General features: G+C 39.6%; 1 protein-coding gene across 2 annotated transcripts; it reads left to right on the top strand.

Moving 5' to 3' along the window:
• Positions 1 to 626: 626 nt before the first annotated feature.
• Positions 627 to 25,647, top strand: nup155 (nucleoporin 155). 2 transcript variants are annotated; one of them, XM_088319651.1, is made up of 34 exons: positions 627 to 754; positions 1,017 to 1,186; positions 4,259 to 4,396; positions 4,513 to 4,609; positions 4,693 to 4,763; positions 6,217 to 6,309; positions 6,418 to 6,681; positions 6,750 to 6,823; positions 8,553 to 8,644; positions 8,730 to 8,827; positions 8,896 to 9,063; positions 9,130 to 9,230; positions 9,964 to 10,134; positions 10,211 to 10,321; positions 10,392 to 10,483; positions 10,553 to 10,638; positions 10,727 to 10,868; positions 10,958 to 11,024; positions 11,338 to 11,453; positions 11,550 to 11,653; positions 11,723 to 11,856; positions 11,936 to 12,127; positions 15,081 to 15,219; positions 15,290 to 15,425; positions 15,739 to 15,892; positions 15,959 to 16,063; positions 16,329 to 16,483; positions 16,557 to 16,680; positions 17,985 to 18,098; positions 19,798 to 19,918; positions 19,999 to 20,109; positions 23,026 to 23,162; positions 23,234 to 23,340; positions 24,862 to 25,647. In XM_088319651.1, exons 1-34 carry the CDS (start codon positions 750 to 752, stop codon positions 24,998 to 25,000), a joined length of 4,128 nt encoding a protein of 1,375 aa, XP_088175777.1. In that variant the 5' UTR covers positions 627 to 749; the 3' UTR covers positions 25,001 to 25,647. The 2 variants fall into 2 exon arrangements, with proteins under 2 accessions (XP_088175777.1, XP_088175778.1); XM_088319652.1 differs by having other exon boundaries at positions 640 to 826.
• The last annotated feature ends 1,006 nt before the right edge of the window (positions 25,648 to 26,653 follow it).

Below are 26,653 nucleotides of genomic sequence, written 5' to 3' on the forward strand. Positions count from 1 at the left end.
TTTATTATTGTCTCTGACATCCTAGATATATAGATAGATATAGATGGATGGATAGATAGATATAGGTAGAGGTCATATATATATATATATATATATATATATATATATATAGACAGAGAGAGATAGGTAGGTCATTTTAGATAGATAGATATTGATCGATATATATATATATATAGATAGATAGAGGTAGGTCATCATAGATAGATAGATATAGATCGATAGAAATAGATAAATATAGGTAGGTCATCATATATATATATATATATATATATATATAGAGAGAGAGAGAGATAGATAGATTTCGGTAGGTCATCATAGATAGATAGATATAGATCGATAGATATAGATAACTATACATAGGTAGGTCATCATATATAAAGAAAGAGATAGATAGATGGATAGATTTAGACGGATAGATAGATAGATATTTTCTTTTAAATTACAGATTTTTGACTACAGTTGTCCAACAATCAGTGTAGTTATATTTATCTAAATGTATATATTTTTAAACCTCAATATTTTTATTCTTCCTTCAAAAAAACCGACACAAAAAATTCCCGCATTTGCAATCGCCTGAACCAATGACCATCTTCGACGTCACTAACAAACCAAGTCGCATATGTTTGACGTCATCAACATGCGCGGACTATAGGAGCCGCGGGTGCACGAGTAGATTCGGTACCCAAATTTCAAAGAAGTCCGCCCAAACCACTGAAAACTGACCGGATTTTTTGGTCTGACTTCGGAGCATGAGGTGGGCGTGCTCCCGGTAAAGAGTTATTTCGTTCCAATAAAGGAATAATCACAAAAAGGCAGAATCATTTTGGTAAGATGAGCTGAATTGAATTGAATGGCGCCTATTTACAATTTAGCAATGTTAGCATGGCATTAGCATAAACGCTAACTCTCTCACGAGCGCCAACGTCACTCACGTCAAAAGTCAAAGTTAAACGCTATAAAACGTAGCTTGTATCATGTTTATATTGACCGAACGCCTTTTTTTGAATTCCGTCTAGTTTTGTGGCTCAGTGCCCGCCTGGAAACATGCTGTTGAATGCGGGACCAGGCAGCTTCTCCAATGTTGTCGCCGAGCAGCTCAATGGCTCCGGTCAGCTGGTCGACCAACACCTGCAGGAGGACCGCTGCTTCCCGGATTTGTCAGACCTCCTCAGTGTGCCCTCTCACAGTAAGTAAGAGTCAAGAAAGAGCTATAAATATATACAGTGGTACCTCTTCATACGAGGTCAATTCGTTTCAGTATCCTTGTTCGAATTGCTCGTGCAGCGAGCGAATTTTCCCTATTGGAAATAATTAAAAACGAATTGACCCGTTCCTGTCGATCCCAAAGCATCAAAGTGAACCCTAAATAGAATAGAATATACCTTTATTGTCATTGTTACAAAATGGGTTAACCTATTGTGACAACGAAATTGGGCATAACACTCCAGTATCACACATTCACAGTGAGGTAAAAAGCCAAGAAGATAAAGGAACAGAGAAGATAAGGTGATAAAACAAGGAGGATAAGGCTATAGTTATAATTTACATGATATTTACACATACATACACATCTACATACAGTTGGTATCGTAAGGGTTGTGCAATTTTGCATTTGGTGCAAAAGTCATCCTAGTGCAAAAAAAAATAGTCAACATATGCATTGGTACAAACATAGTCATCATAGTGCAGAAAAAATGGTCCACGTTGTGCAAGGTGAGCAGTAAACATAGTGCAGTCAACATGTGCAAGAACATAGACATGAGTACCATTTTACATTCGTGTAAGGTAGTGTCTTTGCAAGTTTTTCAGGTTTTTTTTGTGCGGTGTCTGTTTTGAGCAGTAAACAAACATAGTGCAGTCAACATGTGCAAGAACATAGACGTGAGTACCATTTTACATTCGTGTGAGGTAGTGTTACTGCGATCTCTTGATCCCAAGACAAGCGCTCTATCTCCTGAGCCACTGAGGTGCTGGATGAGAGACAGCACTTGATTTAAGTATGTGTAAGGACTTACTAGCTCTAATACACATGCTCCTGACCACTAAAAACACAATTGAAGAGTAATTAAACCAAGAAATACAACTATGGAATAAACAAGATATTATGATCACTTGCCACAGAGGAAGTCCGCGTAACAAAGGTTTGTGCTGGACTGGGGAGAAATGAAATGATCTGCATTTATATAGCGTTTTTCAAGTCAAGACTTCCCAAAGCGCTTTACATTGTGTTTCACATTTCCCAATAGCGGCCGTGCAGCCATGTAAGGCGCTAACCTGCTCATTGGGGGTATTAGGGGTTCAGTGTCTTACCCAAGGACACTTCGACATGTAACACGGAGGAGCCGGTGTTATGGCGAGAAATGCATCCCTGCCGAGATTTGCGTCCCCTAGCTACTATAACCACTTTTACCTCGTTTTATCTCACTTTTCGGGAATGTAATGGCGAACATATAACCAAAACCACTTCGTCTTGCAATTGTTGGGAATGAAATACAACTTAAACCATTTGCATTTGTTGTGAATGTAATCGAACGGTAATGCACACCGTATATAAATCACTTTTGAGAACTGTTATGAACTCTACCATATAGCTTATTATGCTGAAATAAGCTTTATGGTAGAGTGCATAACAGTTTTAATACGAGCGATTTGAGTAGAAAAAGGCAAAATAAACATGTTACCTGCTAAAAAGTGATTTGTATACGGTGTGCATTACCGTACCGAGGGGATGCATTTCTCGGCATAACACCGGGATTCGAACTGCGATCTCTTGATCCCAAGACGAGCGCTCTACCTCCTGAGCCACTGAGGTGCTAGATGAGAGACAGCACATGATTTAAGTAAATGTAAGGACTTACTGTGCAATTAAAAGTCAACTTACTGTAACTTTGAATGAAGAAAACACCGAAAAATTCTATTCCATCTATCTCCCTTGGTCATATCCCTCAAGAGGGGTGACCGGCAGCAAAACAAACACATAACAAAGAAGATAAAAAAGGGATAAAATAGCATAAAACACACACAAAATTTTTGGACCATGGCCTACCCAAATGCCCAAACACCCAAACAAGTTAGGCACCTCGGCACCTTAGTTGGTGATGTGTCCCTCCAGATGAAACGGGACACAAGAAAGCGGCCATGTCACTCGTAATTATTCATTAGTATATAAAAAGATGAAAATAATACTTAAAATAAAAAAGAGTGATGTGCTTTATTTATTTTTTTATTCTTTACAGTGCAATCTTAAATCGATTTGTTAAACAAATTAAGTGATTAAATGTACTGTGCTACCTCATGATAATTAGTATATAGAAAGTATCTAAAAATCTACTGCCACCTACTGATATGGATGACTATTACAGTCCCTCGTCTGGAGATGGCAAAAATACTGAATAATGGCCTGATTTTTTTTGAAAGATAAAATTGAGCAAATTCCAGCGGCACACTAGACAAGGTCTCACGGCACACTGGTTGAAAAACACTGCTTTATAGTACCTGTACTCCAGAGCAAATTTGTTTTGATTGCGTATTACAGCATCTCCGTTTCTTTTTTATTTACCCTTAAATTTTGGGAAGGAAAATGGTAAGGTGTCTCGGGAAAAAGGGAGTGAGATGACAAATGTAATGTAGAAATAAATAATAGAAAACACTTTAAACTGGACCATACTTGGACTATTCTTGCACTACTTTTTCCTGTTTTCTTTTCTTTGTTTTGTGTATATGTGTTTTTCTTGCTGTCGGTCACCCCTCTTGAGGGATATGACTAAGGTAGATAGATAGATGTATACTAATTATCTGCTTATGAGGTAGTAGAGTGAAATATTTGACATAACTTCATTTTCAAACATGTTCGACGCGCAGTGTGCCTCGGAACTTTTTTATAAATAAAAGTGTACCTTGGTTCAAAAAGGTATAATGTGGAATCAGGTGCCCAATGGAAACTAGATTTAGCTGATGCAGGCGGTAAGAAGTCACAAGTGATCTCTAGTAGTAGCCTCTTGGACGTTTCCTTCGTAGAGCAAGGTTATTGTTCAAAAACTTGTACATCAAAATGTTTGTTTAGTGGAGTTTGTGTAAAGAGGTACCGCTGTATGTTTATTGTCCTGCTTATGTTTTCTGCTAGCCCCTTCTCCTTTAAGCTTCTGTTCATTCATTCCACATGCTTTTCCTCACATGGGTTAAATGGGACCCGATTGACACCAGGCATGGGACACCCTGGAACTGATGCCACTCATTGACATCCGTGTTATTTTTATAGATATACCGTCCCTTTCTGGAGTGTCCGAAATGGACTATCCTCTCCAAGGCTCCGATTTAACCAGCATGCCCAACTTACTTGAGCTCAGTGAGATGCGTAGAGTCCCTCTGCCGCCAGAGCTGGTGGAGCAATTCAGCCGTATCCTTCGAATTGAATCAGACCTTTGGTTTAACACAATTATTTCCTTTTTTTTTTTTTTTTTTCTCGAGTGCAGAATTGTAGATTTCCAGTGTTCCCCTTAATTTGATATTCAGACATGCAGTTCAACTGCATGATGGGAGTTTTTCCTGAGATTTCCCGTGCTTGGCTCACAATCGACAATGACATCTTCATGTGGAATTATGAGGATGGGTGAGTAATACGGGGAATCAGATTGAGCCAATGAAGGGCGCCGTCTGTCAATTGGGATTTAATTTGCGTAAAATGTCTTACAGGAGTGACGTCGCCTATTTCGACGGCCTGGTTGAAACTATTCTGGCTGTCGGGTTGGCAAAACCCAAACAAGGTATGTCGCAATGAAACTCAATGAAAGTACCGTATTCGTGGGCTGGAAAATTAATTAAAATAAGTACTCTTCATGAATGAATTTCCTTGTTTTGTAACATTTCCAAGATTTTCCTTGCTCTCAACATCTTTCAGCTGTTTGAAATGTAATCTGATCAAAAACAATCTTGACTTCACATATGATTTAATTGTACGATCTTTCTATCCAGATTAGGTCATATTTTTCAAAATTGGCATTTGAAAAATGTTTGAATGGTGAAATGAAGGAGTAAGAATTTCAGTCCAGTTTGAAATTATTTAAAGCCAGTGCTGATTATCAAACATTAATTAAATGTGCCGTATGGAATTTTGAACTTTTTTTTACTCAATGACCTCTTTTTGTGGGTTTGGTTAGGTGTTTGGGCGGTTGTTGAAACAGGACTTTTCTTTAACCATTTTCATGCTACACAGACAAAAATAACAGTGACGAGCACAAAGTCACTCTCCAATCTTTACAAAAATAGAGACAAGTATACAAGTATGCGTATTTAAAAATATAGCGGGAGTATTTTGGTTGTGGTTCATTCAAGTATTACAAAGTAAAACACATGGATAAAAACTTTTCGATTTTCAGCCTACTCCACTTGTGAAATATCGATTCATTAACCTTCAATTCTCTCACAGATGCTCGGTTTTAATGTTCTTCCGCATAGCATAGAAATCAACAATCCGTGGCGGATGAAAACACGTACAGACTTCAATGGGGGAAAGTGGGGTTTTGCATTGAATTCATGTTTAGGTGGACAACTCTGTTCTGCCTCCGGTAGCACACTACCTTTCAAATTGCTGGATATGCTACAGCATTAGCATCCAGGAGTACTTCCACAAACAATGGACACATTGCGTGTAGCGTCATGTGTCCACTTCTGCAAAAGTAGGACATGTTGCTGTTTGCGCATAAGACGCATAGAAGTCAGAATATTGCATACGAGTCGCATTTAATTGGAAATGTGAATGATCTCACAAAGACACCGGATTTCACCCAAAAATGTTGTAAGTCTTGATTAAAGGCTCGAACCTGCGACCTCAAAGTCTCTGGTAGGACGCCCAACCCTAAGGCCACCAAGATGGTCTTCGTCTACCGCTTTACATCACACCCAGGGTGCAACACACGATGGGGGCGCCGTAGAATTTGAAGAAAATCCGAGACTTTTGTGTGCGCCTAATGGTCATGTAAATGGGATAATGGAGAAAATATTCGAACTTTTTAGGAAACCTCAAACCTCCTTTAACTGGCATTCAAAGGTTATAAGTAGCTATTTAATAAAAAAAAATATTTACAGTCAGTAATTCTAGTCTAAGTATTTTGGACAGCGTGTTTAAAAGTAAACTTTATATTGGTTTCTGGCCAGGTTTATTGTTTATAAATGATTAGAAATTTACGTCCGCATCGCTCTCCCTTACTATTTTCCCAGGAATTCTGCAGCCTCACATCCATTACCTCCTGGTGCTAGCTACGCCTGTGGAAGTGGTCATCTTGGGATTAAGCTTCCATAAAAATTATGGCGGTGAGTTAGGAATGGAGTCCGTAAGATCTTTTTGTCCCTGGAAAATAATCATGATTGTAATGTTATTGCTGTAGAAAGTTAACCATTCCAGGATGTTTTATGTTTCAGGGCTGAATGACAGCATGTCAGGCGGCATGCAGCTCCTGCCCGAGCCGCTCTTCGCTATCCCCACGGACAACACCCACATCCTCTCTGTGACCTCCACCGACCTGGGACGCATTTTCATGGCGGGAAAGGACGGCTGCCTGTACGAGGTCACCTATCAGGCGGAGCCGGGTTGGCTGAGTCAACGCTGCAGCAAGATCAACCACTCCAAGAGCGCTCTGTCCTTCCTCGTCCCCTCCGTACTCCAGTTCACATTCTCCGAGGATGGTAAGCGCGAGAGATCCGCGTGGCAAGTAAATAACTCCGTTCGTCATGGTTTTTTTCCTGTATTCCAGACCCGATTGTGCAGATTGCTGTCGATAATTCCCGCAACATGCTCTTTACCCGCTCAGAGAAAGGAGTCTTACAGGTATGATTTAATAAAACCAAATTCGTTGTGTATAACGTATATTTGTGTATAACACGTACCCCTAATTTTTTATTAAAAGGGTATACAATTTTTATTTTTCACTATTTCTCATTCAAAAAAAGAATTGCAAGTGACAAATTTTGAGGACATGCGGCGGCCATGGTGAACTATGAACACAATACCAACATAAAATTGACAATGTATTAATATCCTTTAGAGCCCGATTAATCCCTCGTTGTGCTATTTTGCGTTTATTTAAATCTTTGTTTTCTCTCTTATCTAACATTTGTCTTTGGTACCATGAAAATAGTGCAATAATGTGATGAAATCCAATGGTTTTTTTGTATGTCACCGATATCACCGGTGGTCTACTCGTTAGGATTCAGTGTTCTCATCGTCGCTAACCAGGTTCGGTATAAATGGTAAATGGTCTGCATATAGATAGCGCTTTTCAAGTCAATGAAGACCTCCCGAAGCGCTTTACAATGTGCTTCACACTCACCCATTCACACACACTACTCAAATCAAGAAAATATTTCACAATGAACTGTTTTGTTTCAGGGGCAACTAATATTTCATTCTAGACATGCTACAAGAATAATTTCTAGAGAACACTGTTTATATATCAATGATTTTATTATTGCTACCGAACTTCTTGACCTCTTCCCGTTCTCCAAGACTGCAAGGGCTTGTGTCAACTATGTCCTCTTATTCTTTTTGTGTGATTCAATTCTTCTTTGTCATGTAAATAAATGTAGTTTGTTAGTATCAAACAGGTGTATTATTTATTTGTGTATCTCTACTGTTTTCTTTTTGGACTGATTAATGAAATTAAATATTGATAATATAAAGTAAAAATTAAAAAATGTTTAGAGTATTGCTTCCTTTATGATAAATGCTAGAGAAATTATGAGGCTATGTCATATTAATTTGGGTAGGAAACCTGCTGGCCGAATCGGTAACCACCGAATTAAATTCTGAATTAAATAAATATACTTTAAAGCAATTTAATCTACAACTCTAAACTATCAAGTAGAGTTGATATCCGTTGCATCCAATGCTTTGCGTTCCCACCGTAAAACCTCGCGCATCCCAAATTCTTTTTCGGTTAAAAAAAAGTCCATTATAACCGAATAAATATGATAGTAATGTTTGTTTATAAAAATAGCACATACATAAAATTTAACCCTGAACAACCCACGTGTCATAAGAATTTAAAGAAGAAAAGGGTTTTTGGGTTCTCTAGGTTATTTTTTTAATTAACCCAATACAGTATTGATGTTCACATTTTTTGCATAGATACTGTTAGCCGCTGCAGTGCAGTTATCAGTTATTATTAGTTGCAGTCACGCCAGCAATTATCAGCGCTAGCTACTAGCCACCATGCTAGCGACCTAAAAAAAAGTGAGACGCTACCCTCTTCTAATTCGATAGACTCCAATTCGGAAACCCGAGTGGCTTAGTTTTTGGCTGCATTCAGGTTATTATGGCATTACCTAGCTTGTGCGGAATTTTTTCATTTGGATAAAAGCTTGTTTTTTATTGGGGTAAACAACTTTCATTATGACAGTTTATAAAATGTGACATTTTCAGCAATTTTCCCATCAAATTTAGATTTTTCTCTGATTATATACCATAATTGCTGAATATATATATATATATATATATATATATATATATATATATATATATATATATATATAAAATATTTTTTTTTTACGTCCATCAGCTCTATGACCTTGGATCTGAGGGACAGTCTATGAGTCGCGTGGCCACCATGTCTCAAAACAACATTGTCGCCGCTGCCGGAAACATAGCCAGGTACGTTGCTGCAGAGTTTTTCCTTCGTCTTTTTGTTTCAAACACAATTGAACTGACGTTCGTCTTTCAAAATGCTCCAATTCAGGACTATCGATCGGTCTGTCTTCAAGCCCATCGTCCATATATCTGTGATAAGCAGGTCCGAGTCGTACAATTGCCACCTGGTTGCTGTGACACATGCTGGTAAGAACAAAAAAAGACACAATTACGCTTCCTGGTTTACTTTTTGTTTATGTATTTTTCTACCACAGGTGTGCGTCTCTACTTTTGCACTACACCTTTTTCGCCGCCACAACAAAGACACACGCCAGCCCGACCATCGCTGCTCTCTTTGATTCACGTCCGCCTGCCGCCAGGTTTCTCTGCGTTTTCCACGCTACAGAAACCCTCCACTGTCCACAGGGCGCTACACAGTAAAGGTAGTGCCTAAACACATTGGTTGTATCGTTATCGCGGATCTTGCTAATCTTGGAGAATCCAACCAGGCATTATGCTGATGGCCGCCTCTGAGACCGAGGACCGCGATGTCTTGTGGTGCATCAACCATGACTCCTTCCCTTTCAAGAAGCCTTTGATGGAAACTCAGGTGGGATCTCATAAGCATTTCATTCAGTATAGACTAAAATCTGCATAATTTGAAAATGCACAGATGACATTTTTAAGAATATAAATTAACATCCATGTCAAGCTCACCTGAATTTGCAAACAACGTCCAAAAACCAGTGCATTTTTTTGGTTTCGACTAACCAGTGGTGTAACATCACATCAACTGGCTCCGGTGTGAAATTCTCTGTGCCTGTTTCATTAGGGTACTTTACAGTGATTAAAACCCTCCAATTTTAATATTGTGTTTTCAATGATTGAAAAGTGCCTGAATTTAAGGTGAGGGGCATCTAATTGCTTAAAATTGTTGCCCTGTCTCTTAAAGTCTACCTAAAAATGAGACACTGCTCTCAGGTGGCTTTGCTTTGCCAGTGCATTCCTTCTATCGTTGTGATTAACGGCAGCTGGAATTTGTTTGTATGGCATTGTCATATTAAGCGGGACAGGTGTATCCTACACCTAAACAGAGCACTACAAAATGCGTAATAGTGCATGGATTATGTTTAAATTATAGACAAGATGAAAAATCGCATATGCAGATATATTTGTGGACTTAAAAAATATATGATTTACACCAGATTTCGTCTTTTAATTGTACTGTAGAAATTCCAAAAAATGCTTTGAAAGTCCTTTTAAAGTGTGTGAATTTGGCTATGGCAAAGGTATATGAACCCTGTTTTATGTTAAGAAAACATAAATTATTTTCCCCCACACAGATGACATCCAAAATCGATGGACACACATGGGCCATAAGCGCCGTCAATGACGAAAGGCCATCCAAAATTTGTACTCCCCTCAACAAAGACCAGATCCCCGTCAGCGACTCGCCTACGATGGTCCTCCAGCACAACAGCCCCCCACAGAAATTCGTCCTCCTTTCAGCAAAGGTTGGAAGCCTCGCCCTGACACCAGACACGGTGTCTAGTCTGAGTTTGAAGCGGTAACATTTTCGCTCTTTGGCAGGGGAGTCACATTTTCCAAAAGCTGCGTCCTGTGGATCAGCTGCGCCACCTGCTGGTGAGCTGCAAGGGAGGTGAGGGCGAGGAGGTAGAGCGCTTCTTCAACCTGCACCGGGTGAGACTGTTGACAGGAGAGACTTAATTTTTTTTGAACAAGGTTTTAATTTAGAATGTGTGTTAATCAGGAGCAAGCCTGTGCCACAGCCTTGATCCTGGCTTGCTCAAATGCCGCTTGTGACAGTGTGGTGTCACCATGGGCTACAAGAGCCCTCTTAAGGTGGATAACACAAAGACTCATAATCAGCAGGCTTTTCATGATTTTTAAATGTATTTGTTGTTCCACCAGATATGGAGGAGAAGCACAGATGACATTCCCGGCAGCTGTGGCCGCACCTAGTAACTTTGGACCCATGATGAGCTCTCCAGCACCTGGTTAGTGGATTAATTTGGGTACATGCATAAAATTCTTAGTGCTTTACTTTAGCTGCTCTATGATTTTTTTTTTTTTCCCATCTGCCAGGAATTGTGCCGCCTCCCCTGGCCACACCAGTTGCTCCAATGCAAATGGGGTCTGCCCCCCTTACTCCAATGTCTGTTGGCCCAGAGGTTATTTTCTCTGGGAAACACAAAGGCATCTGTATCTACTTTGCTCGTGTCCTCGGGTCAGTATGTCAGGTTGATGATTAATGTAGTAGTGTCCTCGTGTTGAACCGGTGTGGCGGGCTCACGTTTTATTCATTTCTCCATACAGAAATATTTGGGATGGGAGCCTAGTTGTGGAGAAATTCATGCTCAAAGGAAGTCAGGCTGTCAGTATTGTAAGTTTGGTTTACAAACTGCCTTTAAGTCTGTTTGAAGGAGATGTTATGATTTAAGAATTGCAGAACTTATTTTATTTAAAAATCTACAATATTTTAAGTAATATTTTATATGAGGAAAATGATCAGCCAATGGTACAAAATATTTCAATAAAACACCATTTTATTTTTCTAGATGGTAATACAATATTTTGTACAATTTTTCAGTGAACATATTTTAGTTTGGGCATACTAAAATGTTTATTTACATATTATTTACTATGAAACTGTTCACAATGTCTAACTTCTCTCAAAAAAAAAAATATTGTGACAGTTGGAAAGCAGCGTTGCTTCTTCTCATCTGGAATCAGTTCTTCTAGAGCTTCAAGGTTTGAAGATGTTTCTGGACAAAACCTCTGATTTAAGTCCTTCCTCTTTTGGCAGTGCAAAGTAAGACATAAAAGCTGCAGTGACTACAGGCTTAAAATACAAATATATCTATATCACCTACACACACACACAATTCTAATTGGGATCCTTTATCAGCTTTAGTCCCCCTAGCAACCTGCAACAACGATTGCTGGGATTTATGCGGCCGGACAGCGCCAGCTCTCAGCAGGTCCAGCAAGAACTCCAGAGGAAGTATCACTGTGAGTTTGGCGAATCTCCACAGTTTTGGAATCTCCCATAATCTTATTCATTATTACTATTGTTTCCAGCCAATGCTCAAGTCTATGAGAAAGTGTCCCTTCAGAACCTTCAGGCCTTAGTGCATCGCTCCTATCAGACCCTCGCCCTCTGGAAGCTTCTTTGTGATCATCAGTTCAGTCAGATTATGTACGAACTGCCCAAGGTGAAGTTTACACACAAACACCCCACCTATGCATCGACTATGCTATTCTTTTCCTGTCTCATCCAACCACTCTTTTTAGGATTTCCAGGAGAAGATGAAGGCAACGAGTTTCAAGGATGTGGTGATCAGGGAGAAGGAGCTTCCAGGAGCCTTAATCACAGCTCTCATTAATGTCTATATCAAAGACAGCGCCTGTGTAGATACCATCAGCAATCACCTGCGGGCCATCTGCCCACTACTCTACAGCACTGATGACAGCGTCTGCTCCAAGGTATGTGGCAGAGCCATGGTATCTGAAGTTTTTTAAATACCTTAGAATTCGGACTGTAGAGCGCACCTGGTTATAAGCCGCACACAGCACATTTTTAAAAGAAAAAACACTATGTACCGTATTTTCCGCACTATAAGGCGCACCGGGTTATAGGGCGCACCCTTAAAAAATCGTTTTTGGTCCTATTTTTGACATACATAAGACGCACCGGATTATAAGGCGCTACAATGGGAACGTGGACAAAACAGTCAGATGGTTCAGTCCAACTTCTTACCCCCTTAACATTCCCAAAGCTTGCAAAGACGCAAATACGTGTCGAGAACACGTGCGGATGCGGTGTCCGTACGATCTCACTCAAATGCATCGTTCCATCATTCGGAAGGTTAAAGTCTTGGGATTCAAGAAATGCCAACCATTTCTTAGTATCTATTTTCTTTTTCGCTCGCAACTTTACTGTGCATATGACAATAAACACTTGGAATTGAGTTGAATTTAAAAACAGACACTCCATTCCATCCATTATCTGCACCGCTTATCACAGAAACATCGAGTTCAGTCTGAAACAAGATACAGGGACAATATAAAACCCGGAGTAGCTCACCGAAGTCGTTGTGTTCATAATAATGTGCAGCCAATGTCCTCTTATATCCGTGAGTGCAGTAAATCCAGGAGAATAAAATAATTAAAAATACAGAATAGAAAAAAATGCTTTCTGTGTGCCGTTCGCCACGTGCTATACCCATTCATCTTTTTCGGCCAATTGCAGGCTTTGTTTTGGCGTTCAAGCCAATGCCAGCCTGTAAATGATAAAAAGGATCCGCCTCTTGACCTCCGAATAACTTTAGCCAATAGTGATCGATTCAACTGATGATTGACACATTGGTTAGCCAATGAAACGCCGGTAAATAAATCCCAGCATACACCGCGTACTACTTGGCATTCGGGGGAAAATCTAGTCGGCGGCTGCAAGTTAGTTGGAAAACTTAATGTAGATCCATAAATAAGGCGCACTGTATTTTTAAGGCGCATGGTCAGCTTTTGAAAAAAAATAAAGGCTTTTAGGTGCGCCTAATAGTGCGGAAAATACGGTACATAGATAAGCTGTAACTGACTATAGGACGCATGTGCCCACATTGAAACAGGAGATATTTACGAAGAAAGACTGTACACACAAAGAGTTATAATGATATACAGTACCTTAACATACCGATGGCCTGCCAGTGGGCCACCGGACTTTAGATGATTAAATGCGTGTCTGTTCGAGGTCACTGAAATACCCGATGCCACATATCTTTGGGAAGCTTAAATCCTGGGGATTCAAGATATGATTTCAAAATATACTCAACAGAGAAACTTTACGATCAGTATGAAAGAAGATACTTTACATATCTGCGAAAATGGCTTCGTTACATCAAGGACAATCCACAGAATCCAACCGTCTGAAATATTTATTCCTAAACACACGATAATGCCGACACATAAATAAAAATCCACCTTAAACATTTCTGCTTCGTTGGACGTTGCTTCTTGTAATATGTTCGTTCTGTTGACAAATAAAAAGACTCGCTAAATGTTTCCCAATATGGTAGTTAGCCCTCTTTCAATCGACACCTTTTCCATGATGAGGGTCCTTTTCATACTAGTTTTATTCATGCACAAAGCGCAAAGTTACATTAAACGTGTGTCTTCCTCGGACACATATGTTCCACCTTTACTGCTCTGGCGCCACTGCCGACCATTAGGAAAAATGCATGATTATCCAGATCATTGCATATGCTGCGAGGTTGAAAGATTGGGGAAAAAAAAGTCCCAGCATATCTTTTGAATTTTACGGTACCTAAAATGTGCTTCCCCCATGCGCAGTTTGAGACACATGCTAAAGTAACAATTTTTTCGTAACGCAGTATTTCTTCAATATTCGTGGTCAATTATTTCCATAATCACCTGTCTTAAAGTGAAGTTACTCTGCAAGCTCAGTTTCCCTCATTTTGTCTTGTTGTATAGAGGCCAATGATACACACAAACTCCTGTTTACAAAAGGTAGCCTTGCACGGATTGTTTGAATTTTATCCTGGAGACCTACGTTTTATTTTCCGTCCCCAAGACAAAAATGCTACTGTCCATATATCGTGGATGCAACCGTTTAAATCATATATTTGTAGTGTTAGTCTACTCTTCTAGAATGTCATCTAAAGCAAACCTTTTAAACAGGCGGGACACACCAAAGGGAGTCCACGTTTGAAGCATGTCACTTATTAGATTTCGGCGAGTGACGTGAATTAAATTATCCTTTATTGTCAAAAGTTAAATGCAGAAAAAGTCTTTCCCAAATCATGTTCAATTGCTGTAATGTTTTACTTCTTTTGGCCTGTCCTTTGTGCTTTTGGATTTCATCTGGGTCCACGGTACGGTTCAAAGTTGTCTTATATTTTGGCCCAAATTAATAATTCAATAATTTAATGTAGTTACACTATACTCCCAAACGGGCTTAAAGACAGCTTCTTACCAAGGGCCATCACCACCCTAAATGAGCACACAAACCTGTGAAAATATATCTTGCAACTATTTCTTTTTTGCTGCTAAATGTTATTGCATGAAACTGTGAAAATATATACTTTGTGACTTATTAGGTGTTTTATTGTTGCCGCTAAATGTGATTGCCATTTTTTTCATTTCAATATTGCTACGGTGCATCTTTTTCATTCATGAACCATTCAATATTATTTTAACTTAGGCCAGTCTAGTTTTTAAGGCCTGAGTTGTAAATATGTCTTTGTCCTTTAAAGTCCTGATTACATGTTTACATTGGAGTGCCATGTCCAATCTTGTTGCATACAATGCTTCTCAACGTTGATATCAATGACATTAAAGACGATTCAATTCAACTTGGCATTTAGACAAAGTTTTAGCATGCACTTTCCTTTTTTAAAACAAAAGTTTATTTTCTCCAAAGGCCAACGAGTTGCTGCAAAACTCCAAGCAGATCCAGAACAAAGCCGAGAAAGAGAGAACCCTGAGAGAGTCGCTGATTCTCTACCAGCAAATCAGCCATCACACAGACCTCCCACTTGTTTGCTCCCAGTACAGACAAGGTAACCCGACAATCGCTTTTATCACTTCCCCGTCGTCCTATTTAATGGATGCTAACGTGCCATTTCTCAGTCCGTTTCTACGAGGGCGTCCTTGAGCTGTGTCTAACAGCGGCTGACAAAAAGGACCCTCAGAGACTGGGGGCTCATTTTTACAAAAATGGAGAGCCTGAGGCAGACCAGGTGGGCCAGCTTGCCTTCCAACAAAGGTGAGATTGATCATTTAAAAAAGAAAATCCTATTATTGTGTCCTAAAATGAGTTGAGGAGGGTATTTCTAATTAAAGAAAATACTTTAATGTATGACTGAACAAGCAGAATTTTTATGATATTGAATTAATATTTTTATTATTAACATCTATAATGTGGCCCCACTCTCTAACGGATTTTTAGGGAATCCATAAGTGCTTGTGTAGTTACAATATAATAACAAAAAAAGACCAACTGAAAGCCTAACTAAATCTTGCAGATAAGGACACGTTGTTGGCTTCTGCTGCTGACATTTCCCATCCTATGCCTCCAGGTTATCATGTTATAAATGCATCACGGACACCATGCAGGAACTGGTCAATCAAAGTCAAGCCGCTCCTCAATCCCCAAGCGTGCCGAAGCAGCCTGGGCCTCCTGTCCTCACCGCAGATCCAAACATGCTGAGCAACGAAGAAGCCACAGCCCACGTGAGCCAAAAACGGGTGTTTGATTTGGCTCAATTTCTTTTTAACGAGAAACTCTCTCTGCTGTAGTTCGAGCAGATGTTTAGTATGGCCCAGAGATCTCAAGATGAGCTGTTTCACATCGCCCTCTACAACTGGCTCATTCAGGCTGATCTAAAGGACAAGCTGCTTGAGGTATTATCTTTATTTAGGTGCGAGTACCATTGGGGAGAAATTTGTTCATACATGGGGTGAACTAAAGAATACTGTTGAATTATATCACGCTCATATAATTTTTTTTTATTTTTAGAAGGAATACGGATTCTTTCATTTTTTTACTTAGATTTTTTGTAACTATATGGTACTTGGAAGCAAAATAGTCATTTTCAGGCTATCTCTGCAAGAGAATTGCGCAGACCAGTATAAATACCTCATTTTCCGATCCGATATTTTTTTCTAGGTGAATTCGCCCTACCTCGAAGAGCACCTCATGCACATGATCAACCAGGATCAAAGAGAGGTCAAAAACATGGATTTGCTGTGGCGCTACTACGTAAAGAACTGCCACTACGGCAAGGCTGCTCGCGTGCTAGCCCGGCTTGCTGACATGCACAGGTAAGTTCTCTGACGTGGGCGATGACGATCTCATTTCAACCAAAATCTGCTTCTCCTCCTTGCACAAATGCAGCACCATGATCTCCCTCAACCAGCGAATGGAGTACTTGGCCCGGGCCATCCTGGCGGCTAAAAGCTCCTCCTGCAGCTCTGCGGCGGATGGCGAGTTTCTTCATGAACTGGAGGAGAAAATGGAGGTACAATTTTGCAGCAGGATACGCTGTTAGCGCTTTTTAAGGATGACGAGTCGAGCTGGCCGAAGTGTAAAAATGAATACATGTATAGACAAAATTCATCTGCACACGCAAAAACGGCAACACCTATCTGCAGGGTTTGTACCTGAAATCCTTGAAAATGCTTGAATTTCAATGTGTTTTGGGGTCAGGGAAATGCTTAAATTCTGGGTGAAGTGATTGAAAAGGCATGAACTTATTTTGATTGCTGTGTTTCGTTGCAGTTTGCCTCGATAGACCACTCTTAAATGAAGAAAATTTTTAAAAGGTGTGCCTATGTTGGCGCCAATCCTTATTATCGAGTTGTCATGTGAAGCGTTACTGCCCTCTACTGTCGCATCCAAGAGGATAGGTTTATTTGACTAGTCGTGGGAAATCCGTTTTTTTTTTTTTTCAGTTCGGTTCTTTGAGAAGACTCGGCTCTTTAGGTTCCAAAACGGCTCCTCTGATTTTTCTTTTTAAACTCGCACTAAATTATTTAGATATTATTAATTTTATATATTTTCCAGGGAATCCCTGCAAAACACATGTTATATAAAAATAAAATATTCAGTTTTACAAAAAGAATTCGTAAGATACAAAGCAATTTTCACTTTTTACTCACATACAGATTTTAAGTCAAAGAACGACACTAACTCCCTGAAAATGCAAAACAATCAAATATAAATGAAAAATATTAACTCTTCAGTGCAAAAATAAATAATAAAATGCCCCAAAAAACTATTTACAATTCTACTTTAACCAATTTAGACCAAGATCCCCTGAAAAACATGCAAATAATTAGAAATTAAGTAAAACAAAAAGCAAAGCATCAGCAAAGATTAAATGCACTCCGCTTCGGAGCAATCAATATTTCTAAAATGCAAAATTTAGCTCATTTTTCTGCTTCTTATAAAATACAGTGCTTTCTTTTTTTGTCTTTCGTATTGAACCCAATAATTAGCCAACACCCATAGAGCCCTTTCCGTGTTCACAAAGAAGTGTGATGTAGCCACGCAGTGTGTGCATTCTTGAAACAGAATGGCACAATTCATGTCAGTTTATAGCAGCCCATTGACACAAAAAGATACTAAATCATACAAACTGCTCAAAATAGCACAAAGTATGTGCTATTAGCAAGATAGTGACCTTATTTTATTCTTCAAAGGCAATAAAATATGTACTTTTGATAGGCACTGGATTTCTTCCTTTCAAGCTACTAGAAAAAAAGAAAAAAATGACCTTGAAAGTGCTTGAATTTGGCCATGAATCTGCTTTTTTTTTTTTAGCTTGTGCGCATCCAAGTCCAGATTCAGGAGACACTAATCCGACAAGAGTCAAAGCATCCCTCTGTGAAAAACGCCATTTCGCAGCTGGATTCTGATCTCATGGATATCACGAAGGTAACTCCCAAGCCTGTGTTTCACTGTTAAGTGAATGGTTCACAATTTCAAAATATTCACACAGGGCAATATGCTGTAGCAAATTATTGTCATATAACCTATCCAAAAATAATTGGATTTATATTGGTGCTGTATGGTATATTCCAGACAATACATCACACATTTGTTTCCCTGACATAATAGTCTATCCATTTTCTTCACCGCTTATTCTCACTCGGGTTGCGGGGACATAATAGTCTAAATTGACTTATACTTGAACAAAATTAATACAATTTTCCGGCAGTACAAGGGGGTTCACCAATACGGTGCCCACAAGCACCAGGTATCCGCGTTGGTGAATAGCTCACCTGTGATTCTTCATTGTGACTTTCAGGAAATTTAATTTCTAACAGGCATGAGAACTCATTGACATTATTTTCTTTCAATACATGATCAATTCTTCCAAAATTTGTTTTAAAACTTGCTTATGATTTACAATGGCAACAACCTACCGTATTTTTCTCACAATAAGGCGCACTTAAAAGCCTTTATTTTTTTCAAAAGCTGACTGTGCGCCTTGTATATGGATCGATATTGAGTCGCAACAGGTCTCGAAACTACGGGAAGCAGCCACCGACGACGACTTGATTTTCCCCAGTAGAAGTAGTGTGATGTGCATGCTGGGATATATATGCCAGCGCTTTATTTCCTAACCAATGTGTCAATCATCATTTGATTCGGTCACTACTGGCTAAAGTTAATTGGAGGTCAAGGAGGCGGGTGTTTTTTAGCGTTTGGAGGCTCGTATAGGTAAAGCGGGGTAAAACAAAGCGTTTAATTGGCCGAAAAAGATGTGAATCACAAGTTATGTTTGTCTACAGTTTAAAGGGAAACATTTTTGTGGCCTAACAGAAAGCTGGCAACAAGCAATGTCCATTGATGCAGAAATGCTTTTTGGCTGATTTTTTTTTTTAATGACATATATATAAAATTGACATTATCGCCTGTTTTGGAGTATGTAAGTATTTTACACGGTTGGATTCACTCCATTTATAGATGTAACGGGACCATGGTTGCAATTTATCATCTAATGTGGTGGCTGCAAGAAGATGTATTTGTTGATCTACCCCAGCTTTATATTTTTCGGATATCTTATCTTGGACTGATTGTGATGCTTCTGTGATGAGTGTATTAGGCATCGTATTTTGAATCCAGAGAGTATATGCTTTCTAATGGACTGGTGACATGGTGTTCGTTTCTGAGACACGTATCGGCTTCTCTACAGTCTGATGGCCCATCGGCGGGCAGTCAGAAGGTTAAGGGGTTAATAAAACTTGATTGACCTATTTGACTGTTTTGTTGACTTTCCCGCTGTAGCGCCTTATAGTCCAGTGCGCCTCATGTATGGAAATTATATGACAAAGGACCATACTTTGGGGGCGTGCCTTATAGTGCAGAAATACAGTGATCATAACTTCATTACTTATTTCAGAAATGTGTTTCAAACTGGTTGCCTTGCGCACTAATCTTAAACAAAAAAGTATCTCGGCTTCAAAAAGTTTTGCGACTCTTGATGTAGTACATACCTTTTTTGCAGCAGTTCGATTTTACTACAATTTGGACAGATGTGTGTCCATCAATTTTTAAAATCTGCATTGTGCACATTTTTTCTTCTACTTACCATGAGTATTTGAGAACATGTCCTCCTCTCTACACACAGCTCTACGGCGAATATGCCGACCACTTCAAGCTTTCAGAATGCAAGCTGGCAATCATTCACTGCGCCGGACACTCGGACCCAACCCTGGTGCAAGCGCTCTGGCAGGAAATCATAGAGAGAGGTTGTTGTCCACACACAAACCAGAGTCGCGCTTCGCTTTTATTATATGTTGACGTGTCACCATCAATTTCTTCGGAGAAGAACTGGCAGACTCGGTGGCCATGAGTCCTGCGGACAGGGTGCGATGCCTCAATCTGAAGCTGGTGGCGCTTGGCCATATCTATGTCGGAACACCGCGGTATTTTCCATTGGGTAAGCTTTCAAACCGGATTTTAGTGAAGTCTCATGTAATGGATGGCACGTGTTTGCCATGTTGTACTTATCCAGTTGATAGACATGTGATTATAATAATTTCTCCTCTCTTATGAGTTCCTGTCTTTACAAACAGCTTGTTCAAGCATGTTCTAGATTGGAATTCTCATGTGTGTACTTTAAGCGTACACATGGAATATTTTAATAGGGATTGATGAGACAGCCTTTTTTTTAAAAAAAAGGTGTGGTGCGTGGTTTGAGGTGACCTTAAAAAGTTAAATATTTCCTCCATTAAGTATTTGTTAACAATGTCCAAATGAGTTCAAGAAGCCCTCATTATCTTCTTTTTTCACTGCACCTATCTGCTTTTATCTTACTCTGAGCAAAGCTGCCTGGGAGAACAATTTGTGCTTGTGATATTTTCTGCCTTCTAGTGACTGTTTAATATTCAGGAACCTGACATTTAAAGTGATGGTCAATTACCCTTAGACAAATTCAATTTACTGTGAAAATAATACTAGAGTATGAATCCACCTGCTTTTTAAAAGCAAGTAAAATCCGATTTACCATCAGGATTGGTTACACAACGTTCATATCAATGACAATAAAAAGACTGCTAAATTCAACTAGGCTTTTTAAGTAAATTTTATCTTGCACATTCAATTTTTTTTAAAATTTTTGCTTTTCTTCAAAGGACAGGCTATAAATCCATTACAATGGCGCCATCTGCTACCAAGTCTGTAACTAGTTACTGTGTTTAGAGTTAGAGATCCGTCAATTCTCACGGTTGATGGGGACCAGAACCAACATACAAAAAGTGAAAATCAGCGAAGTTTTACCTTCATAAAAGCCCCCAAAGAGTTAAACTTACCTCGAGATGACATCATTATATATATGTACGACTAACAAAATAACAATAATAGATCTACAGATAATAAAACTTGACACATAATTGCAGTTGAATGGCTGGTTTTATTGTCATTATACAAAAGTAAAATACATTTCGAGGGGTTCTCATTTCAGGGTAAGAAGGCAATTTAGAGAGCAGTCGGTTAGCTGTGTGCTAGCATAGTGTTTGAGATTTGAGCCAAATCTCTGCAATGGTCAAAATAAGAGTCCCAAATGTAGCTGTTTCCCACGAGTTATAGCTCCAGGTTAATTGATCTGCCGCTGCTGAGTTGTACAGTAGACCGGACCGGCGGCCTCGCCATTGCTTTCTCTCTTGACGTCGCCTCAGTCACTTCCCGGACTTGATAACAATCCATGGCGCACCCAGTGGTGATCAGCCGTTTCTTTGCGCTCTTATGACTCCGATTTAATTGATTCATTTATTTTCAATGTTACAAGCCACTAAAAGCTTGCTGTAGCTGTGCGCCGAGTTTGTGAAATGTGGAGTATGCATGCCCACACGGCTGTTTGACGGACAACATACACTAGCCAATCACAGTCGCGCATGCAAACAGTCACGCCCACCCAATACACGCACACACAATCTCCCCTGTGCACCAAAAATTCTTTGCTCTTTGAGCACAAAGATTTATACCGTAAATTCCGGACTATAGAGCGCACCTGATTATAAGCCGCACCCACCACATTTTAAGAGGAAAACTGCTTTTATACTTACACAAGCCGCACCTGTATATAAGCCGCATGCGCCCACATTATAACATGTAACACAATCACAAAAGTAACCGAAACCCGACTTTATGTCCCGCGATTGTAACTGGATATAAAGTACACCGTCTAAAAAACAGCCGGCTTAATGAACGGAAAATGATACCGGTACTTAAGGTTTGATGCAGACCTGCAGAGTCCGGGTCCCGTTGAAAGTAATCCAAGGAAAAAAAGTCTATATTTCCAAAGGTAAGGGTGGGAAAAATATATGTCCACTATTGTTCGCTGCCTCCTCAAACACGTCTCACCTTTACTCCACTTCCCATCAGCCCCCGTTGTTTCCGCCCCTTCTTTTTGATTCGCCCGTGGAAAACATATCAGAAGAAGTCTCTAAAATAAATACATTACAAAAATATACAGTTGCAAATACATATTATACATGGTTACACATATTTACAAAGAAAGACGGTACACGGAGAGAGTTTTCAAAGCTTTAATAATAATATAACTTTCATCCCAAACCGTGACTGTGACAGGTAGCAACACGCTACTACCAACACGCTCGCAAAACAATAAACGGGTCTGTTAAAAAAATATACCGTACTTTTAAAAATCACGGTAAACCATCCTAATCTTCTTCCTTAAAACTGACGCCATCAAACTCGTCTTCCTCAGTGTCTGAAAGAAACTTCGTCATATAGACGTCGTCCCACTCTCCCTTATTCCAAAACATATTCCAAAACACGCTACAAAAAGGCTCGCAAAGTAAAGTTTATGTGCAATAGCCCTGTTTCCTTCTTTATCGGATTGCTCGATTGCTTTTAGCTTGAAAGCTGCGTCATGTGCCTTTCTTTTTGCAATTTGCATGATGAGGGTAAGTTTACGCTAATTTAACTTGTGCACAAGCTAAGAAGTTGCAGTCTTCCTCGGCGCATATATTCCACCGGTCTAAATCTTTTGTACTCGAGCGCCGCTGGCGGCCGTTAGAAAAATGACATAAATTGGCCGCATCACTGAATAAGCCGCAGGGTTGAACGTTTGGGAAAAAAGTACCGGCTCATAGTCCGGAATTTACGGTACAATGATATCAATGACAATTGAACCAATTCAAGTGAGACGGCGATAAACAAAGCGCCAAGTAGCAAGGGGTCCCTGTATATTCCTATGCGAGCTGGCTTCCCAAATTTGTGTTACAAAGTGGGGTACAACTTTTTTAATGTGTTCTATTTTAAAAAAAAACACTTACTCCGGTGATTTTAAGTAATATCGGACTTACCTAGTGTGTGTATCGTGTGTTGGCAGAGTTCTTGGTGAAGTATCTGGAGCAGGAAGTTTGCCGCCTGAACTGGGATGTAGACTTTGTCTCGGTCACCATGCAGGAAATTGGGGTGCAGCTCCCGCGCCTCCTGGAGGTCTATGATCAACTTTTCAAAAACAGGGTATACAGCGCTCTCAAATGGCATTTACAAATCAATTGAGGTGAATTTCCAGACATGTTTTTTCCTTCTAGGATCCTTACTGGCAGCGGATGAAGAAGCCTTTGCATTTGGTGGAGTGTATCCACGTGCTTCTAACAAGTTACGTGAACAACCCCAGCAAAGTACCCACATATGACAGGTTAGTGACAATTTCACTTCTACCCTGTGAAGGTTTTTGGGTTGTAAAATTGCAACCGTAGGGTTTGTCTGGGTGCTTGTAATCCGGGGAAATGCTTGCATTTTTATCTCGAATTTTCAAGGTCAGGAATATGCTTGAATTTTGGTTGAAGTGCTTGAAGATCTTGCCATGTTCCTTAGCAGTCTGACGCAACAGACTACTCATACGAAAAATAAAACGATATAGTCGGCTTAAAAACGACGCGGAAGCCTTCAAGCGTTGTCATGTAAAGCGTCATCCTGCTGAAAATATCTACTCGATTTCACTCAATAAACATGTTGGCGGACTTGTTACGTTTAATTTGAAAAAAAAATCATCGTCAAATTGGTTTTGAACCTCTCGAGATTGAGGCAAATTGATATCTGTGGTCCGATTTCTAAAAGGAACAGTGTGTATTATTCGACCACTAGACCTCGCTGAATTGTGTAGTGCAACCAAAAAAGGAAGGTTGTTATCTACGGGGACTCAAAGTGACCAATCGGCACCATTTTTCTTTTTTTGCTTAAATCTGAAGTCTAAAATTAATTCACATTTCTCGACCTACAAGTATTTTTATTAAAAAAAATCATGTTTATTGATTAGTTCATGTTTTTGTGTTTTATTTAAATCAATATTGCTAACCTCAGTGGAACTGTTTCAATCTAGGCTTAAAACACACTTCTATTCTATAGCATATGAACAACCTATAATTTATACTGATAATATCTGTATTATTTGTTATTGCGACATCCATTGCATCCTGGTCATCCTGAAAGGGGGATTCCCTCATTAGCGGCCCCTTCTCAAGGTTTCTTTATTTTCTTAATGTTGAGGTTTTTCGAGTTTTTCCTTGCCCTCATGTAGGTTTTAGATCAGGGGATGGTGTCATAATAGTCTGTGGTTTGCAATAGTCTGTAGTCTGTGCTGCCCGTTGAGACTACTTGGGATTAAGGGCGTCACATATAAACATGACTTGTCTTGAGGTTTTTTAGGTTTTCCTTGCCCCCATGTAGGTCTTAGATCAGGGGATGGTATCATAATAGTCTGTGGTTTGCAATACTCTGGTCTGTGCTGCGCTTTGAGACTCCTTGGGATCAAGGCCCAAACAAACAAACATGACTTGAGGTTTTTGAGTTTTTCCTTGCCTTCATGTAGGTTTTAGATCATTGGATGGCGTTATAATAGTCTGTGGTCTGTGCAGGCCTTTGAGAATCCTTGTGGTTAAGGGCCATACAAATAACCATGACTTGAGGTTTTTGAGTTTGTCCTTGCCTTCATGTAGGTTTTAGATCAGGGGATGGCGTCATAATAGTCTGTGGTCTGTGCAGCCCTTTGGGACTCTTTGTGATTAAGGGTGTCACAAATAAACATAACTTGATCTTTTTTAACAACAAAGAATGTTTTACCATGACCGTGCACTAAATACATACTGTCTCTTTAATGAGTATCATCAAGATGCTTTCACTATTGACAGCACGACTATTTCCTCCCCTTTGTCTTCAGGCGCCGCTTCACCAACATGTGCCTGGACAACATCTGCGGCTACCTGGTGGAGCTGCAGTCCCTCAGCCCGAACGCGGCCCTCCAGTACACAATCCGCAACTTCAAATCTCTGCAGGCCCAACTCGAGAAGCTCCAGTGATGTTCCCCACCTCTCCCGCTGCTCATGGAAATCTAAGAGGTGACATCGTGGGGCAAGCAGAAAATGAGAGATCGACTTGTGATCAAGGTCAAATTTCTCACACTTTGAGTTGAAAGGTTCATCTACAAAAAAACAAAGATTATTTTACTTAAAAGTGAGTATGAGGTGCATTCTTGGGTGTAAAATTCACACTTTTTTAACCACAGCTCAACAAGTATGATCGGATAGAGACCGCAAACTTATTTAAAGGCCGAAACACTTTTTAAAGAAATGTGTAAATACAGTACGGACGCTCCTATGTGTTCACAGGAGGAGACTTTCAGGAATCACATCAAGCTCTTTTTGATAATGTGTATAAAAACAATTTTAGTAGGCTTTATATTTTTATGTGTTGATGGAACTTTTCTTTTTCTCTTTTTCAAATTTCGGCATCGTTAGCGCCAACCTTTGCCTTAAAATGGCAGCGCGTTCTTCATGTACGTGGTTTTTCCTTATTAAAAACTGCACTCAATGGTTTCCTGGAATGTCATCACAAAACGAACGTCGACATTGTTGTGGCGCTCTTCCCAATTCGCCTCCGTGCACTGGATGGTTGACGCAGCTTTATTTTATTACGGCTTGGAATAAAGACTTTTTTTTAAACCTGATTTTTTTGGTTATCATTATCAGTCTCTGAAATAACGTCTGCCTGGGGCGTGCATCTTTTACGTCGGGCGTACAACTTACAAAACGTCTCCGCCCGGGTGGCAGACAACTTTTTCAAGAAAAAGAGAAGAAAAAAAAAGGCGGGGGGGAAAAACGAAAGATTTAATAATACAAACGTTTGTATTATTTCGAAATCTTTGTTCGGTTTGGGAATTTGGGAATTTCGGTTTGTTTGACAATTTGCATACTCAGCAGCCAATCAGAAGCCTGCATCGAATAACTTTGTGCATCTGGACTTTCCTGAGCCCTATAAGGCCCCGCATTTGTATATCATTTTCCAAAGTAGACGCCCAGAGAACACAAGAAAAAATTATAAGTGGATAGGAATCAAGCCAAAACCTCAGCCCCAGAAGATTCAAAAGAAGCTAACAAAATTGATGAGGCTACAAAACGTAAACCTACATTAAAAGCATTGTGGAAAGAGGAGTTCACGTGGCTTGTAGCAAACATAGCATGAATTAAGATGAGTAAATACAGGTACATACTGATGGCAGATGGAAAACAGCAATGTCATATACATGCAATGAATGTTATAAGTAGATTTAACTTCATTTTAAAGTGTTGTTCTGTTATATATTCTGATTACCAATCCTTAATACTACTGCGATGTGTCTTATTGCGTTTCAAGTTGTGAATAATGGGGTATGCAACTTTATGGCTGGGCAGGCAACTTTTCAGAGTTGTCTGCCCTGGTCTCCGCTACCTTTTTGTCACTGGTTTCAGACACTGTCATTATAATAACGTGCTTTAAATAATCACGCTTAGGAAATAACAAACTTAATAGTAACGACACAATCATAATTTTATCTTGTAGTTGCATATCAATTTGGTAGCCTTTGGCACTAATCGTTAGCTAAAACATAGCTCTCAGATTGGTGACCCCTGCTCTTATTACTCAAACATTGCCTCTATAGTTCTTTTTGATGATGCATGAACATTAATTTCTGT

The sequence above is a fragment of the Urocampus carinirostris genome, chromosome 16 (genome assembly GCF_059441175.1).
Source record: "Urocampus carinirostris isolate Australia breed hairy pipefish chromosome 16, RoL_Ucar_1.0, whole genome shotgun sequence".
Taxonomy (NCBI): domain Eukaryota; kingdom Metazoa; phylum Chordata; class Actinopteri; order Syngnathiformes; family Syngnathidae; genus Urocampus; species Urocampus carinirostris.

Bases quoted from the DNA above. Each gene is read 5' to 3' on its own strand.
- nup155 (XM_088319651.1), top strand. The intron at 4,397-4,512 runs GTATCCTTCGAA...TTTGATATTCAG, and splicing joins GCTGGTGGAGCAATTCAGCC to ACATGCAGTTCAACTGCATG. The intron at 9,231-9,963 runs GTGGGATCTCAT...TCCCCCACACAG, and splicing joins AGCCTTTGATGGAAACTCAG to ATGACATCCAAAATCGATGG.